Consider the following 19,597-nt stretch of genomic DNA (forward strand, 5'->3'; position numbering starts at 1 on the left):
GTATTAGAAAATAAATTAAAACTTTGTATAATACATATACATCTTATGTGCTTTTATTAGCTCATTTGCATAGAAGTGCCTATACCTAGCCTCAACTCGCTTGCGATAGGCGATTATCTATGGAAGCCGGTTGGTGTCAGGTAGAAAAAATATTTTATCTGGAGGCCGCCAGAAACTCAAATAATTATCTGGCGGCCGCCACATAAATAACTGGCGGCAGCCATCAAATAATTTTCTGGCGGCCGCCAGATAAAAAGTTCTGGGGGCCACCAGATAACTTATTATAAAAGTTGTCATATTTTGAAAATATTTGATAATTTTAGTTTTTTTTTAAATTATCTTTTTAAATTTTGCACGTAGGAACCTACACTGTATTTTCTACGGAAACCGGTTGGTGCCAGGCAGGAAAAATATTTTATCTGGCTGCCGCCAGATAAATAGATCTGGCGGCCACCAAATCTTTTTATCTGGCGGCCACCAGATAAGTTTCTGGCGGCCGCCAGTTATTTATGTGGCAGCCGCCAGAAACTTATCTGGCAGCCGCCAGAGTAACTTTTAGGTTTTTTTTAAATTTTGCACGTAGGAACCTACACTGTATTTTCTACGGAAACCAGTTGGTGCCAGGCAAAAAAAAAATATTTTATCTGGCGGCCGCCACATAAATAACTGGCGGCCGCCAGAAACTTATCTGGTGGCCGCCAGATAAAAAGATTTGGCGGCCGCCAGATAAAATATTTTTTCTACCTGGCACCAACTGGCTTCCATAATTATCCTTTAGAGCTTCATTAAGAAATCATAAGCATTCTACAAGCTGAATCAATATTACAGATTTATTCGTTTTAAAAGTACAACAGTACTTGGATTAGAAAGCTAATCTTTTTGATTATATTTCATGAAAAAAAAAATAGAATGCAAGTTTCTACATACAATACTTGTATATGTTCTTAAAAATAAAAGTATACTAGAGAGATTCATAGGCGGTGGATTTCTTCTGTAGCACAACTCATGAATATGTCCAATTATTAAGTAAGAGTTCTTGGTGTTGGATTATCTTTTTCTAAGATGTAAAACACAACCTCATTGGTCCTCATTCCCAGATTCATTTTCAGAATCATTGCCAAGTAGACGGATAGAAGAACATGTCTCCCAGGGCTTGTGCAAGCATGAATGTTCTGTAAATGAGAATGACCTCACTTATTGCTGCTTTATCAAATACAAATAACAACTCCATTACTCAGGTGGTATTTCTAGCACCCAAACTGCATTACTTTTTATTGTAATTATGAATTAATATCCTGGTGAAATGATCATCCAAACATAGTATTCACCGAGTAAAAAGAAAGAACTGAATGATCCCAGAGTTCCCAAAATTAAACATGCAAAACAAGACTGAACAAGATGCTGGTGCTGATGAATTTATTAGATTCTTCAAATGTATTGATTTTATAAAAAATCAATAAAATTATTGCACAAGAGAAGTTCATCATCCAGAAACCAGAAGTCTGTGATGAGACTGTAGCTCTATTGGTTTGAACTTATAACAAGGAAGAGAAAAGTAGTAGGTAAACATGAAACTATTACAAGACCAATAAGTACAATTACGATCCTTGGTTTAGTCTATTTGTTGGGCAATTTAATTGAAATTGGACTAAAACTGCAGGAGAAGTAGCCTTCTGGAAGAATTTAACAGAATTTTTTTGTATTAATAACAATGGCTACCCCATTCACCAATTCAAAAACAGATATATGTACATCAATCTATATCAGTGTAGTGTACTTGTTTATTATTAAAAAACTTTGCTGAAATAAGAGCATAACTTTAGGAGGAGGAGAATTTTGATAGAATTTCAAAGTGTTCATTTTTATTTCATTGAAATTAAAAACTCTTCAAGACAATTACGCATCTTAGTATAATCTACTTGTATACAAAGGTTTATTGGAATAGGACCAAAACTGTAGGAGCAGTGGCATTTTGAAAGAATTTTCCAGAAATTTCTATTTTGGAAACCATGGCAACATTGTTGGGGGAGTAGAATTTGAAAAAAAATATTTACAGACAGACAGACAAATGGACAGACATTTTCCCATAGCAGTAGTGCTAACAAACGCTGTGTACTTGGAAATCTTTGAAATCAATTTCCTGTAGTCCTGTTATATAAACCTGTATAGTAAATGTTTGTTTAGGAGACGATCATCTTGGATTTCATGCTTTACTGAAGTTACCTTGATGGCAAAATTCATTTGTATAAGTACACATACATAACCTATACAAAACAAAACTAAGGGCATATACTCATCATTATTTCTCTGAGAAAAAGAAAATACATTGTAAACAACTAACAAAACAAATTAAATTCGTTAAAATGAAATTAAAATGTAAACAAAGTAAAGCTGTGGTAATGACAACCATGACATTAATATAAAACTCATGCTACGTTCATTATGCACTAAATAAAAGGTTGTTGTTAGTATCTGATAAAATATTTCTAAAAATCCTGAAAGACTTGTACACATCCAACTTTCCAAGCATCAAAACAGAATCATCAGGCAGGGTTAATCAAACATACAGTCCACAAGCCAGATAAGTATTACTGCTACAGGCAGTGGTTAAAATGATGATTATGTCTGAATACTAAAGCTTGTCTTTCCAAGGGAATCCTTTTTTCTCTGTGTTAGTTAATAGTGTATGTATCCAAATCTAAGAGGTAAAAGCCAGTGATAGAAAAATGATTGTGTCAAAACATTCAACAAAGTGATTAAATATAAAAATTATAGAGATGATTTTTGTTTTATTGTTGTGTTGCCAACTCGGACAATATTTCATCAAAATAGTTTAAAGCAGACATTTTTAAAATTTAAACAATTGTTTATTCACAAAAATGAATGGGGTTTTAGCCCTCCTCCAAAAGCAGACATGCTTAGAGTTTCAATACTGTTTGTTTTTTAATGTGTTAATTGTCTGGAACGAATTTCAATTCAGTTAACAAAAAGTTTATTACCAAAAAGACAGATGTAGTATTAGGTTCATTCCTGTATATAACATACTGCTAACGACATATAAATGGACTGGATTGTTTTCATTGTTCTTTGATGTGTGTGTGCTCTGTAGTTAAGACAGAAACTGAACGATGGATGGATTAAAATATCACTTTATGTTAGGTTATCCACAGGCTCTTCAGCTTAATGATAAAGTATGTATACAAATTTTTCTCTTTTATACATACTTATAAATGCCAATGATGATACATTAAGTTGAAAAATGCCCATGAGGTATATACTACATGCAATACGAGCACAAAGAAAGCCCGCTACTCTGAGCTGGAGCCAAGGTGAAGCACCCTTCGACCAATCAACAAGGAGAGTAATAGTGCAAAGGTCAAATGACATAAAATTTGATTGCTACTGAACATGCAAAAAATCAAAATGAATGCTGCATACTTGATTACCAGTATGTACATACAGTATATAATATTTATTAAAATAAATTATATGCAAAATAAAAGTAAAAAATCATATTAATAATTAAAATCTAAATTAGATAAATATTCATAAAATATAAAACAATATGTCATGGATTAAAACCATGAATTAAAGGTAAACATTCTGTATAATACCTGATGGCAAACAAAATTAGAAGCAATTAGAAAGCACCAGTGTAGACATATTCCAGCATTAAATTAGGTTACTGTAGCATTCAACTGTAACTTTCTAAACTCTTGTTTATTGACTACAGTATTTCTACATTTGTGACTGAAACCAGCATAAATTTGTAAAAAGTACGCCAATCGGCCCATTACTTTACAAATTTGAAACTATTTTATACAAATCATACTTATTCTTTAAAGAAACTTTTGTTTTAACAAAATGTTTTCAAGGAACATAAAGGTTTGATTTGTAAGTTTTGTTTAATATTTATAGATTAACTGTATTTACCTGAGCACTATTGCTTAAACTCTTAAGTACATGAATCATCTACACACAAAAGCCAAATAGAAAGCAACAAGCACACAGCAAGTCCCTGAGACTTAGAAAAATTCAAAAGGTATAATTATGACAGTGGCTCCAGGTCAATTTCATTGACAAAAGGTATTCTACCTTCTGTTTTGTCTGCCTGTCGGGGCGGGAGCAGGAACATAATGGACAGCGCCACCAAGGCGTGCCACACACTGTGTATATACTTGTAGTTTTCCTCAGTCTCCAGGAATGTGAAGATGACGACACCAGTACCCGCACATAAGACTCCCGGTAACAGGAACAGCAGGTAGCGCCGCTTAGAGGGGTACAGCTGACGTCTTCTTACACATCGTAAAATCTGTAACACAAAACATGTAAACAAAGATTCATTTTTTACAAATGGAACACCGTTTTGTACTTTATGAATTTGTTAAAAGAAAAATCAATAAAAGTGAAATTTCGTTGACAGTGTTATAACAATTTATGTCCATTAAAAAAAAGGAAAACAACTTAAGGTCAAGATCTAGTAAATGAAAGATGCCTACAGATTTTTCAAATTTGAGAAACGAGTTCTTTTAATGATCTCTTACAAATATAGCTTGCAAAAATAGGGTGTTTCGGGACATAATTTTTTGAAAAACTAGACGAAAAAATATATTTTAAACTGTAATTTTTAATGAAAAACGAAGAAAGCCAGGTATAAATTTTGGAGTTTTTTTCCATCTCAGATAAAAGAAATGTATCAATATTGCCTACAGTCTCTCAAAAAAACGGTTTTTCATTTCTTCTTAACCTCTACTTCAAAATGATATTAAATTAAATACAGATATCGGGGTTACTTTTGACATGATTTCAAATTGAATACATTGAAAATGCTTCATTTGCTACATAATTCTTTTACAGCCGTAAAGTACGGGAAAAATTAAGCTTAAATCAATTATGACGTCATAATGGATCTAGCACCAAAAAGACAGTCTAAAGTCATTTACTAGATCTTGACCTTAAGATTATTAAACATTTCAGATCACGCTAATAATCTATTAATAAAATATATATTTTTTTGGATGCATTTACCCATGAAGTCAGCATGATGATAATGCCAAAACAGATAGGAATGAGGAACACATAGAGAGAGTGTTTATCATACTGCATCCCCACCGCCAGCCCCAGCACCCCCAACATGACTAGAAAACTTTTGGCCTTCTCTGGCAGACGGGCCATGGCTAACGTTGTGACCCAGAATGATGTGTACGAACCAAAGAAATCACAGAAACTAAGTACATCGTACTTCATCATGCAGTACTGGTAGAGAGCTTTACTGGAGTCACAGGCATGGTAAAACTGAAAGAAGAAACATCACAAAGAGGCTGTAGATACAAGTAAACAGTAAAATGAAAGTAGAATCCTGACAAACACAGTGAGACTGGAGTCATAGACTGAGGAAGTCTACTCAACAAAACAACCAGTTCAAAATTCAGTTTAAAATCACACAAAACTAAAGTTATAGGACTGCAGCTCTCTCATCTGCCAAAAAATTGGTTGTCCATTCGAATTATTTGCAGACCAGTGAGTTATACCTTTTCAGCTATCCTATTTGAGGGATTTTTATTAAAATATTGTACATACCACAACAACTCTTTACATTGCTTTTTTAGCCATTAGGAAGAAGAGTATTTTAAAGACTATAAGCTTACTGTAGAGAAGAACATGGTGAAAAAGTAAACAAGAGCCTCCAGAAAGTAGCGTCGATAGAGGGCAAGGCCGATACTGGGGATAAAGAACAGGTTACTGAGGGACAGGAGGAGGGTCCCCAACAGAATGGTGTCGTTACTCTCTGCATCACGACCATCGGTACACCCATACCCAGCCCAACCTAAAACAGTGACTATAAAACATTAAATGATACACAAAGATTTCTATACTTATTACAATTTTAACAAGAGGCGGATGGGCCACAACGCTCACCTGAGTAACTTTGGCCCTGCTGATTGTTCTTCAACAAATTTTCCCCCTTGTAATACTTATTGTGGTCCCACCCTATCCCCAGGGGCCATGATTTGAACAATTTAGAATCTAGAATCATAAGACTTCTACGCTTTTCAGCTTTTCTAGCCCAGTGGTTCTCGAGAAGATTTTTAAAGATTTTTCCCATATATTTCAATGTAAAACTTTGATTCCCTATTGTGGCCCCACCCTACCCCTTGGGCTCATGCTTTGAACAATTTAAAATCTACTTTACCCCAGGAAGCTTCCACATAAGTTTCAGCTTTTCTGGCCCAGTGGTTCTTGAAAAGAAGATTTTTTAATGATCCCTCCCTACCATTGTCTTACTTGATTATCTCCCCTTTAAAGGGGCTTGGCCCTTCACTTAAATTATATAAACTCCCCTTCACTCATCAATGCTTTGTACTAAATTTGGTAAAAATTGGCACAGTGGTTCTTGAGAAGAAGTTGAAAATGTGAAACTTTTACATACGGATGGACTGACGGATGCATGATGGACAACAGGTGATCAGAAAAGCTAGCTCACTTGAGCTTTCAGCTCAGGTGAGCTAAAAAATAAAAGCAAGACTCAAAATATTGTACAACACCATCTAATTCAATAATTTTGTTTATGCATAATTCTATGAGATATAAATGATAAAAATCATAATCTCAATGTAGGGATTGGTTTAAGTAATATTTTCTTTTGTTTTATTATTGATGAGAATTGTACCTATTCACTAATACAGAATAAATGTCTCAAGAAAGAAGGTAAGGCAACTAAATATTGGAAAGTTGCAGATTGCATGTATACAACAAAACATGTATATTGTGTCTTGTTTTTTTTTTATATATATATTTCTCCCTGCTTATTTAGTTAAGATTTTTGTTCTTACAGGACATTTTTATTTTGCATGTTTTATCAATAGATTTTAAGTTGATTACATATTCTCCTACCCTTCAATCATAAGTATACCCCTAGCCTTATTATCTTTAGAATAGCTTTGTCTACATACTGGGGAAAGGTTGACTTGCCTGAGTAACACTGACAGGTGCTGAAGATGTGAGAGCCACTAATGTACTCCTTACATGATCCAAACGTTCCACACTGATCATCTACACACCCCACAATACTTAAACTCACACTTATCCCTGGTAAAATGTAACACGGCTCTTTCCTAAAATACAAGCAGTAACAGTATATACATTGTACTACAAACATTATAACATAATTTTACTTACATTGTGGGATATTTGGACATTCAGTTAACAGATATTCATCCCTCTGTAGACTCATCTTAGTACATATGTACCAAAACAGTTTTGATTTCCAGCCTTTGAGTACCTTAATTCTGTGGTTTAATTGTACTTAATATGTTCTAATGACTATAAACTCAGTTAGGTAGAGAAGTTCTTACTGATTTGATGTTTTGTTGGTACACTGGCTATGGAGAGCCAGGTACCACTTCCCTGCCTCAGGATAGGGGATGTACTGAGTGACTGGGGTGGTTGAATTAGAGTGGACAGTCAATGGTAGGCCCTGAGGGCACTGTCTAATGGTTTCTTGATGAGGGAGATAACCCCTGACGAGACAGACCCATACAACTGCCTCCTGTGTGGCACTCTAAAACAGAACAAGGAAAATAGATTAAATTACTTGGTACTTAAAATAGTTCGCAAATGAGCCTTTATATTGTATTGTTTGAAGAAAGACTATCATTTTTTTTTTTATTGAAAATGAAAGTGCAACTGAAATGACAATGACAAATGTAAGCTTCTCATACAACATGGTTTTCTTAAAGAAAAAGTCCTTGGAAAAAAAGGTTCTTTCATCCTTGAAGCTATATTACCATTTTAAAGTCATCTATTTTAACATCAGAATAATGATGATGAAAATTTAGTCAGAAGGTTTTGCACAAAAGTTTACATTGATTCAACAAATCTCAACAATATTACTTAAAAAAGATAAGATAAATAAGAAATTTCTAATTAACACTTACTATTTTATATGGAGCATTTTTGACCTGGATTTTGAATGTACCCCCCAGATCCTTGTCAGCTTCCAGTTTGAGATCGGAGATTAAAACTGCTTCATCTGACACCATTATCTCATTATTTGGTATTGGATTCAGGAAAACATTAGGAAAGTAGAAAGACACTTTGAAGAGGTCCTTTGAGATCTGGAATCGTCCTAAGCTTGAGATCAGTATACAGACATTTTCCTGGGTCAGACTGGAGTTCACTACTTTTGGGGCCAAGGTCATGTTACTATTTATAGTACTGTTGTTTACATCAGAGCCAGCTACTGTGTCCTGTATTCTAACTGTTGGTTCCTCCATATTAGTTTCATCATCATCAGTAATTATTTGGTAGATGTTATTAAGAGGACAATCTGCAATATTTTTTAATGGAAATAAAGTTATCAAATCAATTTTATTCCATAAATTTGGTTTCAAAGTACTTTTATCATGAAAAAATATACAGGAAAAAAGTAAAGAAACTGAAAATTTAACATAGTAATCTTCCCTTAAGCAATAGCAACCACTTACATTTAGGAGTGAAGCTGAGTGTGAAGTTAAGGATGCCACTGCCCCTATACCTAAATCTGATGTAATTCCAGTCTGTGATTACTGGGGAGTGGATCTCAACCTTACACTGGGTTTCATTTTGACAGTTTACAGCATTGTCTGTGGAGGGCAGGCTACCAGTTGAGGTATCTACTAGTACAGCACAAGCATTACTTGTTGAGTTTTCCATCTTCTCCGTACAATCACTGAGCACCACAGAGTAAGCATACATATTATCTGACAGCCAGAATCTGGAATGAAAATATATGTGAACTGTGCAGCTATTTAGTATGTTTTTTCTCCTTAAAAATCTTGCAATGTCTTTAAACAATTTTCCCCCTAAAAGACCATCTGGACCCTTGATGTAGATATTTATAAGGCCCTGCTCTCCTTGAATGTTTCTGGCCTACTTACCCTATAGTTAGCCCAATACCACCCCTAGTAAAGCTGTATAAGCCTCTGGTCTGTCTGTTGACATCCTTACCTTACAGTTTTGTTTGGCCCCTCTGTCTCCTTGATACTGATATCTATTCTCTCTTTGACGTTGATGATCTTGATATCTTCCTGGACAGCTGTGATAACTCGGACTCCGTACCCATACACACATTTCTTCTCGTTTACTCCCTGTCATAATAAGAGTACTGACACATGTAATATGATGTTCAACTAAAAGTTACATGTAATACAACGTCTTCTCTCTAAATAAATGATTCAGATCACTCTCTGAATGTAAAGAATAACTATCCTTACAGTAAAATAACTATTCTTACAGTAAAATAACTGTCCTTATAGTAAAATAACTATCCTTACATAATAACTATCCTTACAGTAAAATGACTATCCTTACAGTAAAATAACTATCCTTATAGTAAAATAACTATCCTTACATAATAACTATCCTTACAGTAAAGTAACTATCTTTACAGTAAAGTAACTTTCCTTACAGTAAAATGACTATCCTTACAGTAAAATAATTATCCTTATAGTAAAATAACTATCCTTACATAATAACTTTCCTTATAGTAAAATAACTATCCTTACATAATAACTATCTTTACAGTAAAGTAACTATCCTTACAGTAAAATAACTATCCTTACATTACAATCCTTTTTAATAAAATATCCTTACAAGTGTAAAACAGCTACATGTATAGCTTCACTACAGTACCAACCAGACCCAACCTGACATCTAAGCAGTCCCAGAAAGCAGTCCCCGGGACTGCTTTGGGGCCGCTCTGGGACTGCTGTGGGACTGCTCTGGGACTGCTCTGGGACTGCTGTGGGACTGTTCTGGGACTGCTCTAGAAAGCAGACCCAGCAGTCCCTGGGACTGCTTTCTGGGACTGCTTTGTTCACTCATGCATGAAAAAGGTTCTGAGTGACATGATAGCTCCGCCCCTTGTGTATTCTGAATTTGCAGGCTCCCTGTTGTTGTTTTGTTTACTTTCAGCAGAGAGGTGTTCAAGATAAAGAATGAAAAAAAAAAACAAGGATTTTTTACAACATTTTAATAAGTAGAGATAAATATACATGTAATTACTAAATGTCTTCAGGGGCTGTAAATTTACACAATTGTAGTCTAGAATTAATTTAAACAAGAGGCCCATGGGCCACATCGCTCACCTGAGCACATTGGCTAGGCAAAAGCACAAAAGCACAAATCAGTTCAGTATTGAAAAGGTTACGGGGGGGGGGGGGGGGGGGGGGGGGGGGGGGGAGGGGGGATACCTGATGATGCTTCCATGTCAATATAACAAATGGCTTTGTTGTACTTGAGTAAATTTTGAAAAATTTTTCCCATATAATCCTTTGTAAAAATTTGATCCCCCATTGTGGCTCCTCCCTATCCCAGAGGTCAATATTTGAAAATTTGAATCTACACTACCTGAGGATGCTTCCATTTCAATATGACTAAACATAGCTTTTCTGTTCTTGAGAAGAAATATTTTTTCTGCATGTTCTTATGTAAAACTTTCAATCCCCCATTGGGCCCCACCCTACCCCAGGGGTCATCATTTGAACAAATTTGAATTTACACTATCTGAGGATGCTTCCATATCAAAATGACTAAACATGATTTTCAGTTCTTGAGAAGAGGATATTTTCCTATATGTTCCTATGTAAAATTTTCGACCCCCCATTGTGGCCCATCCCTATCCCCGGGGGGTCATCATTTTAACAAACTTGAATTTACACTACCTGAGGATGCTTCCATATCAAAATGACTAATCATGGCTTTACAGTTCTTCATCAGAAGATATTTACCTATATATTTCTATTTAAGACTTTGATCCTCCATTGTGGCCCCGCCCTACCCCAGGGGGTCATGATTTGAACAATCTTGAATTTACACAACCTGAGGATACTTCCAAATAAATATGATCAATCAGGGCTTTGCTGTTCCTGAGAAGAAGATTTTTAAAATTTTTCCTATATATTTCTATGTAAAACTTTGATCCTCCATTGTGGCCCCGCCCTACACCAAGGGGTCATGATTTGAACAAATTTGAATTTTTACAACCTGAGGATGCTTCCACATAAATATGACCAATCAAGGCTTTGCTGTTCCTGAGAAGAAGATTTTTTAAAGATTTTTCCTATATATTTCTATGTAAAACTTTGATCCTCCATTGTGGCCCCGCCCTACCCTCGGGGGTCATGATTTGAACAAATTTGAATTTTTACTACCTGAGGATGCTTCCATATAAATATGACTAATCAGGGCTTTGCTGTTCTTGAGAAGAAGATTTTTTAAAGATTTTTCCTATACATTTCTATGTAAAACTTTGATCCTCCATTGTGGCCCTGCCCTACCCTCGGGGGTCATGATTTGAACAAACTTGAATCTTCACTACTTGAGGATGCTTCCATATAAATATGACTCATCATGGCTTTGCTGTTCTTGAGAAGAAGATTTTTAAAGGTTTTTCCTATTTATTTCTATGTAAAACTTTGATCCTCAATTGTGGCCCCGCCCTACCCCCGGGTGTCATGATTTGAACAAACTTGAATCTACACTACCTGAGGATGCTTTCATATAAATATGACCAATTAGGGCTTTGCTGTTCTTGAGAAGAAGATTTTTAAAGATTTTTCCTATATATTTCTATGTAAAACTTTGATCCTCCATTGTGGCCCCGCCCTACCCCCGGGGGTCATGATTTGAACAAATTTGAATTTTTACTACCTGAGCATGCTTCTATATAAATATGACTCATCATGGCTTTGCTGTTCTTGAGAAGAAGATTTTTAAAGGTTTTTCCTATATATTTCTATGTAAAACTTTGATCCTCCATTGTGGCCCCACCCTACCCCCGGGGGTCATGATTTGAACAAACTTGAATCTACACTACCTGAGAATGCTTCCACATGAGTTTCATCTTCCCTGGCTCTGTTGTTCTTGACAAGAAGATTTTTAAAAGATGCTATTAATTTTTCACTAATTCTTTATTATCTCCCCTTGAAAGAGGGCATGGCCCTTCATTTGAACAAACCTGAATCCCCTTCACCCAAGGATACTTTGTGGCAAGTTTGGTTGAAATCGGCTCAGTGGTTCTTGAGAAGAAGATGAAAATGTGAAAAGTTTACGACAACAACGACGCCGACGACGCCGACGCCGACAGACAACGGACAAATTTTGATCAGAAAAGCTCACTTGAGCCTTTGGCTCAGGTGAGCTAAAAAATGAAAGTAGTTAAAAGGGAAGTAAGGAGATGACTTTTATCCTTTAAATTAAACTTTAATACAGGTGTTTGAAAAAAAATATATATCTAGGCCTATTTAATTAATTAATGCTAATTAAAACTTTAATACAGGTGTTTGAAAAAAAATATCGAGGCCTATTTAATTAATTAATGCTGTCAAGTTACGGAATGTACTCAAAGTTTGCCTTAGCACTATTTAAAAACAAACAAACAAACAAAAGAACAAACAAACTTGTCATTACAATAAGACATTCAGAGGGACGTACTGTACTGGATTTTTTTTTTAAATTGAAAAAGCTAAAACCATATGCATGCTAAAAAAGATCATTCCATGCTATTTTTTACCACCCTCAAATAAAACCTAATAATTTATTAAATGACCATGAAATAAAATTATTCTACCATTCTTCAGTCATTTAAAACATTATATTTGTGAACAATTATTGGGGGATTTATTTATGAATTCGTTTTTGATTTATAAACAAGTAATTAAAAGAGTAAATTTATAAACATTTTAAAATATTGGGAATTGTGACTTATTTCTTATTTGTTTTGTTTGTGTTTTCCTGGCCGATTATTAAAAAGCAATACAAATGTATAAGATAGTGTCAACACCTGAAGTTTCAATCGCCTTCGGGCATGATTAGCAGAAAGTCAATGCATGTTATTTGGGTATCTGTGTTACACATCACTGAACATGCTGGTCAACAATGACACTAATTTCAATCTATGTACTGCAAAAAATCTTTGTTTCAATAAATGTGTATAAATTTATTTCGGGATTAATTAATTTTGAACATAATCTGAGGGTTCCATTCGTGTGATTTACAGATGTACACTCAAACGTTTATATAATAAAAGTATTATTGTTTTCTGTAACATAGATAATTTAACGATAATTAAATTGGCAAGTCAGTGAAAATAATCATGACTGAAATATAATACACAAAGAATTTTTCAAAAGCTCCAGTATACTTAAGAAAACTGCATTCAGAGTATAGTATGGAAATCGGCCTTGCTGTATAATTATAAGGCCTATTTAAAGCTAGTTTTGATAGAAAATAAATAACTCAAGCTTAATTATCTATAAAAAAAATAATAAATAAATAAATATGGAAACAAATATCAATCACAGTAATTTAGAAATTGATTTAATTTGGTGAAAAATTAATATACCACAAAACTGTGTTTAAATATTCATGTTATTTATAGGTGTGAACGTCTTCTTTGTTCAATATTTATTATTTGTTTCACGCGTAGTGTGATTTTCTTAACAGTTAAAAAATGACTGTCGCATGAGAATTGATACTGCTCAGAAAGAAATGGATCATCAATAATATTTCAACTGCCTTTTATAGTTACATTGTTTATTGGTAATCTCATTTCTGAGTAAGCTCCGCCCATTAAATTAATTAACCCCGCCCACTGGGACTGCTTTCTGGGACTGCTGGGACTGCTTTCTGGGACCGCTGGGACTGCTCTGGGACCGCTGTGGGACTGCTCTGGGACCGCTGTGGGACTGCTCTGGGACTGCTTTAGCAGTCCCAGAAAGCAGTCCCCAGGACTGCTCTGGGACTGCTTTGTGTCAGGTTGGTACTGTATATTCTTAAAAGTGCATTAGATTTATTTATAATAATATATTCATAATAAAAAATAAATTTCAGAGGAATATAGTTGTGTATACCCGCAGTGAGTTAGACCTTTATACATTATCCTTGATTAACATTTCTACAAAGTCCAGTTGATTTTCATCACAAACCTTCTGAGTGATCTTTTCATTGGATTTCTTTGGTAAAAATGATGTAATGTACCAAGTGCCCGACTGAGGTGTTGGTAAAACTAAAATTGATGATTGGTTGTTTGTGATGGAGATGACATGGTGTTCCAACTTTCTCCTTAGATGGAACTTATCAGGGAAGGACTCATTATAAGGGGTCCCTATAGGATATCCTCCTGGACGCACATATCTAAATCATAAGTAATTTACATTACTTATTACAGAATTTTCATTTTGTAGCATTTAAAAAATCGTCTCAAAGTCAAAAACCCAAAAAAATCCCTTGATATAATTACAAAATCTAAAGCAGTCTACTTCTGTTTCTAAATAAAAAAAATGATTTGTATTTATCAATTCAAAACAAGTAATATGATGCATATAAAATATTAAAAAAAAAAATTGAAGCTTTGCTGATCCTATTAGCATAGGTCCACTTACACATTGACAGTCTTATGAGGACAGCTGAGATCCGAGGCAGAACTTCGGATGTCAATTAATGCACTGGCTGTATTAGGAGGAATGTCTACTGATGTTAGACGTGCAGATTGGTACCCTCTGTAATCGCTCATCTGAACCATCAACGTCCATGATACAGTGGTTGAATATACTGCAAAAAAAAAAAGCAAGAAGTACAAAATAATTTAATATAATAAAAATAAAAAAAATTGGCCTTTTATTTATTTATTCATTTTTGTTACAAAAAACTTACTCTTATAAAGACTTACTACATATTAAAATAAGAGGCCCATGGGCCACAACACTCACCTGAGTAACTTTGATCCTGCTGTTCTTCACCAGATTTTCCCCCTTGTAATACTTATTGTGGCCCCACCCTACCACAATGTGTCATAATTTGAACAATTTAGAATCTACATTACCTCAGGAAGCTTCCATATAAATTTTAGTTTTTCTGGTGCAGTGGTTATTGGGAAGAAGACTTTTAAAGATTTTTCCTTTGTATTTCAATGTAAAATTTTGATTCCCTATTGTGGCCCCACCCTACCCCCAGGGGCCATGATTTGAACAATTTAGAATCTATACCACCCCAGTAAGCTTCCACATAAGTTTTAGCTTTTCTGGTGCAGTGGTTCTTAAGAAGAAATTTTAAAAAGAATTTTCCTATATATATTTTAGGGATGTCAAAATATTTATTCGATTGCATTATTTGAACGATAGTCGAATATTCGGAACACTTTCTGAAAATAAAATTATTTCAAACTTCGCTTGTACATAATGTATTTATAACTAAAAAAATCCTTTTACTTAAATATATTTAAAAAGTACCATCAAAATTAATGCAACGTAACGCGTGGATAGCATGATTATATGAAATAAATTTAGAAACCTAATTCTCCAAAATGTATGTCTATGATTTCCCCGTCAACAGAAATCAGTAATTGGTCTGTACATGCAGTCAGTCTGTATTTTAGTCAGCATTAAAAAAAATGCCAGCCGATATTTTTTAAAGCTTAATATTATGAAATGAATTGGGGGTGGGGGGTGGGGGTTAATCTCACACTTTTTACACGTCATGTGCCCATGAAATTATTAAAAACATTTAGATACTGCTTATTCAATTATTGATTGCTCTGGCTATCAAAATGTCCTTAAACAGTAAAAAATGCAAGCGAATTGTTTTAATAATTATCGACCTGTCAAAACATGTCACAGCTATGATTGTTCCTTGCATTTGAGCAATCTTAAAATAACAAAAAATAATTGGAACATGGTATAAGATCAAGTCCAATTAATATTTTACAAACAAAGGTAGTCTATTAGTGGGTAGTTTATTTCGAAAACAACACAGGCCGTTACTGACCAATAATTCTCTCAGTAGTGAAGCACTAAGTCTTATAGTTATTGTACTTTCCATACGTACATGGAAAATCAACAGTTTTTTGTTGAGAAAAATCATCTTATAGACTGTCTCTGAGGAAAGACAGTTTCTCAACTTTGTGATGAGAATTCCATCTTGTTATAACTCTTTTAGTGCATTTATTTAATCATAATAATGTTCGAATGTCGTTTCATTATTCGATCATCGGTCCATTCGACTGATAGTCGAATAGTCAACTATTCGTTGACATCCCTAATATATTTCAAAGTAAAACTTTGATTCCCTATTGTAGCCCCACCCAATCCCCGGGGGCCGTAATTTGAACAATTTAGAATCTACATTACCTCAAGAGGCTTCCACTTAAGTTTCAGCTTTTCTGGCCCAGTGATTCTTGAGAAGATTTTTTAATGACACCATCCTATTTTTGTCTTTTTTTAAAATTATCACCCCCTGGAAGGGGGGCTGGCCCTTCATTTTAAGAAATTAAACTCGCCTTCATCCAAGGATGCTTTGTGCAAACTTTGGTTAAAATTGGCTCAGTGGTTCTTGAGAAGAAGCTGAAAAATGTGAAAAATTTAGACGGATGGATGGACGACGGACAATGGGTGATCAGAAAAGCTCACTTGAGCTTACATCTCAGGTGAGCTAAAAATTTATTAAATCAAGGTTCTGAGGTAATATTTACAGTTTACAATCTTTACAGTGATAGATCAAGCTTTCTACTCTTTACAGTGACAGATCCAGCTTTCTACTCTTTACAGTAATAGATCAAGCTTCCTACACTTTACAGTGATAGATCAAGCATTCTACTCTTAACAGTGATAGATCAAGCTTCCTACTCTTTACAGTGACAGATCAAGCTTCCTACTCTCTACAGTGATAGATCAAGATTCCTACTCTTTACAGTGGTAGATCAAGCTTATCATTCTTTACAGTGATAGAACAAGATTCCTACTCTTTACAGTGGTAGATCAAGCTTATCATTCTTTACAGTAACAGATCACGCTTTCTACCCTTAACAGTGATAGATCAAGCTTCCTACTCTTTACAGTGGTAGATCAAGATTCCTACTTTTTAGAAAAATAGATCAGGCTTCTTATTCTTTACAGTTTTAGATCAAGCTTTCTACTCTTTACAGTGACAGAACACGCTTTCTACTCTTTACAGTGATAGATCAAGTCATGCTCAGTCCTGTAAGTACCTCTTACAAAGACTACCATCACTAAAGACGTCAGTCCTAATATTTACTCCTACAAGTTAGAGCCTCAGTTAACATCCCTACGCTCCTTATATACCTTGGACTCTTTCCTCTGAAGGCTATTTTTTAATGAGGCCAAAAAAAATAATAGTCTTGTTTCCTGCTACCAGCCTGATAAAAATAGGGTAGGTAGGTAGGAAAATTATTTTATATTTTTATTTTATTTTTTTCCGACAGCATTTTTTGGATATGAACTAATACAGGATAAAATTAAACATTGTCTTTTAAAATTGAATTTCATGTCTTTTATGCACAACTCAAGTGGTATTTTATGAAAGTCCATATTTAAAACAAGAATTTCATGAAATGCTTGTTTTGTGTTAACACGGAAACCGATTACAGTGACAGAACGATGAAATTCCAGAAATTCCTGATTTTTTTTCTCCCAAAACTTGAAAAAAAACTTTAGGGTCGGGTGCAAAAAAAATAGGGTAGGTCAGGTAGCAGGAAACAAGACTATTATTTTTTTTGGCCTGAGCATATTAATGCATACACTGACACAAAACAATGCAAGTCTTGTATTAGCAATCAATCTATTTAAGGAATGAATTTAATAGCTACCCAATTTATACTGGTATAACCTGGGTTGGGGCAGATTACACTTTATAAACCGTAAATGTCTGAATTTGTCATTAAACAATTTATTTCTACTTGGAGTTTCAGCATTGAGAAGTTTTACAATGGATGCTATAGTTACACAGCAGTGAGCGCCAAGTCAGAAGTAGGGTGAATTCACCATGCATCGGACACCCTCGCACTTCAACAAGTTCTACCGATATCGCTACCGACCGAATATTATCAAAATGGAACTTAATATGTAGTATGTGGTTAAAATATAAATTTTTGATACAACCGTGCCCTATTTATTGAGAAAATATCATTAAAAATCGATTTTTTCGGAATAAGTCAGAATTCACCATGGATCGGACAATATTCACCATGCATCGAACATACGATATTTAAACCAGAAAAATATCATACCTTGATCTCGGTGCTTTAAAATGAGTGATATCAAAACATTTTTATCTTTTATTTAAAAATTAACCTTCTAATTAAATTTGAATGAGTATTTCGATCCACAAATGTGAAAAGATTTTAGTTGCATCACATCGCCTTAGAAAGGCTTTACAGTACTAGTAATATGGCAACTTGCGCCTTTGTCTCGTGGGTTATCATCATCTAGTTTAAAGAAATAAATTGAGTCTACTTCTAGTCGTCATATATCGATTATTTGTATTTTCACTGAAAATTTAGAGTTTCTATTTTCTATTTCCGTAAAAAACAGCTGTCATTTGGGTTTTATATGAAAATGGAAGTGATAACCCATGCATCGGAAAGTGTCCGATGCATGGTTAATTTGTGTCCGATGTACGGTGAAATAAACATACTAGTTAAAAACAACTCTAAGAAATATTATACGAACACTGAAGTAAAATTTTAGAAAATTTCTGTAAAATTATCAATTATTGATAAATTTTATCTAGGTCCGACCCGTTCCGTTGACGTCTATTTAAAGGAACGACAACTCTAAAAATTGCAAAATCGTAAATTTCTGGTTACTCCCCTTTGATGATGCAAAATATGACGTAATTTCAAGGCCATTCTTGTGGTATTTTTATCTCAACATGAAAATAAAAATCGGCATCATTAAAAAGTTTCAATCTTCACCTTTAAGACAGAAACAAGTAAAAACACGGGGAGACTCGGGTACAATGAAAGTTTATTGCTTAAAGTTGTCTGAAGCAAGGTATGTGTCCGATGCATGGTTAACTCACCCTATCTCACCGTGAACCTCTAGCATGCTGGAGTATCCAAACACCAGCTGAGCCAAACCTCAGGTTTGGCTACTGTAAGATAAATTTAAAAGTAAAATACATCGAGTCTTGTCCCAAGTCTTAACATTATGTTTTAATAATGGGACCTCTCTGAGTCTTCAATAATTTCTATTATTATAAATCGACAAGTAATGTTTACATGCAGTTTAGTTTCAAATAAATAGAGTCTATATTTATTCATGATGAGATCATTGAAATGTAGGTTAATTGAATTCCATGAAATACGCTACTTTCTCTTTCTCTCACGTTTTGAAGATGTATTCTGTATCAATACTACTTTCTAATAATTGACACGTAGATAATCATGTATATAATTATATATTCCCATAAATGGGCATTAGCAGAGACCTGTACACTAGGTAACCGTATAGTTCGTATATATATACTACCATTATTAAACAGCTAATTACCTACATCTGTACATTACACATGGTATTTTACAAAGGTCAGCTCATCGATTTTTTAAAAAAGTTTTGGAGAAAACAATACTGTACAATGTAAAAAAAATTCATGCGTGTTAACTTACGTTCAGTTGAAGAAGTTTTGAACAAAAGAAAAAATACAGTCAGACAAGCATATTCCCCTTTCATATCAAAACCGGAAGTAAACAAAATAAAAGAATGTGTCGAACCCGACTCAAAATATATCATAACGTCCACAGTTTAATTCTGTTAAATACACA

At 34.4% G+C, this 19,597-nt stretch overlaps 1 protein-coding gene across 1 annotated transcript; it reads right to left on the reverse strand.

Moving 5' to 3' along the window:
• Positions 1 to 815: 815 nt before the first annotated feature.
• LOC133200744 (post-GPI attachment to proteins factor 6-like) lies at positions 816 to 19,522 on the reverse strand. The gene is made up of 12 exons (XM_061336526.1): positions 19,442 to 19,522; positions 14,424 to 14,592; positions 13,968 to 14,175; positions 8,989 to 9,128; positions 8,487 to 8,755; positions 7,938 to 8,329; positions 7,356 to 7,561; positions 6,973 to 7,115; positions 5,649 to 5,827; positions 5,029 to 5,295; positions 4,096 to 4,312; positions 816 to 1,172 (listed from the first exon to the last, which is right to left on the reverse strand). The coding sequence occupies exons 1-12, from the start codon at positions 19,503 to 19,505 to the stop codon at positions 1,078 to 1,080; spliced, it is 2,349 nt and encodes a 782-aa protein (XP_061192510.1). The 5' UTR covers positions 19,506 to 19,522; the 3' UTR covers positions 816 to 1,077.
• Positions 19,523 to 19,597: the final 75 nt, after the last annotated feature.

The sequence above is a fragment of the Saccostrea echinata genome, unplaced genomic scaffold, assembly GCF_033153115.1.
Source record: "Saccostrea echinata isolate AGI-Se365-2 ecotype Australia unplaced genomic scaffold, CSIRO_AGI_Sech_v1 ptg000041l, whole genome shotgun sequence".
Lineage (NCBI taxonomy): Eukaryota > Metazoa > Mollusca > Bivalvia > Ostreida > Ostreidae > Saccostrea > Saccostrea echinata.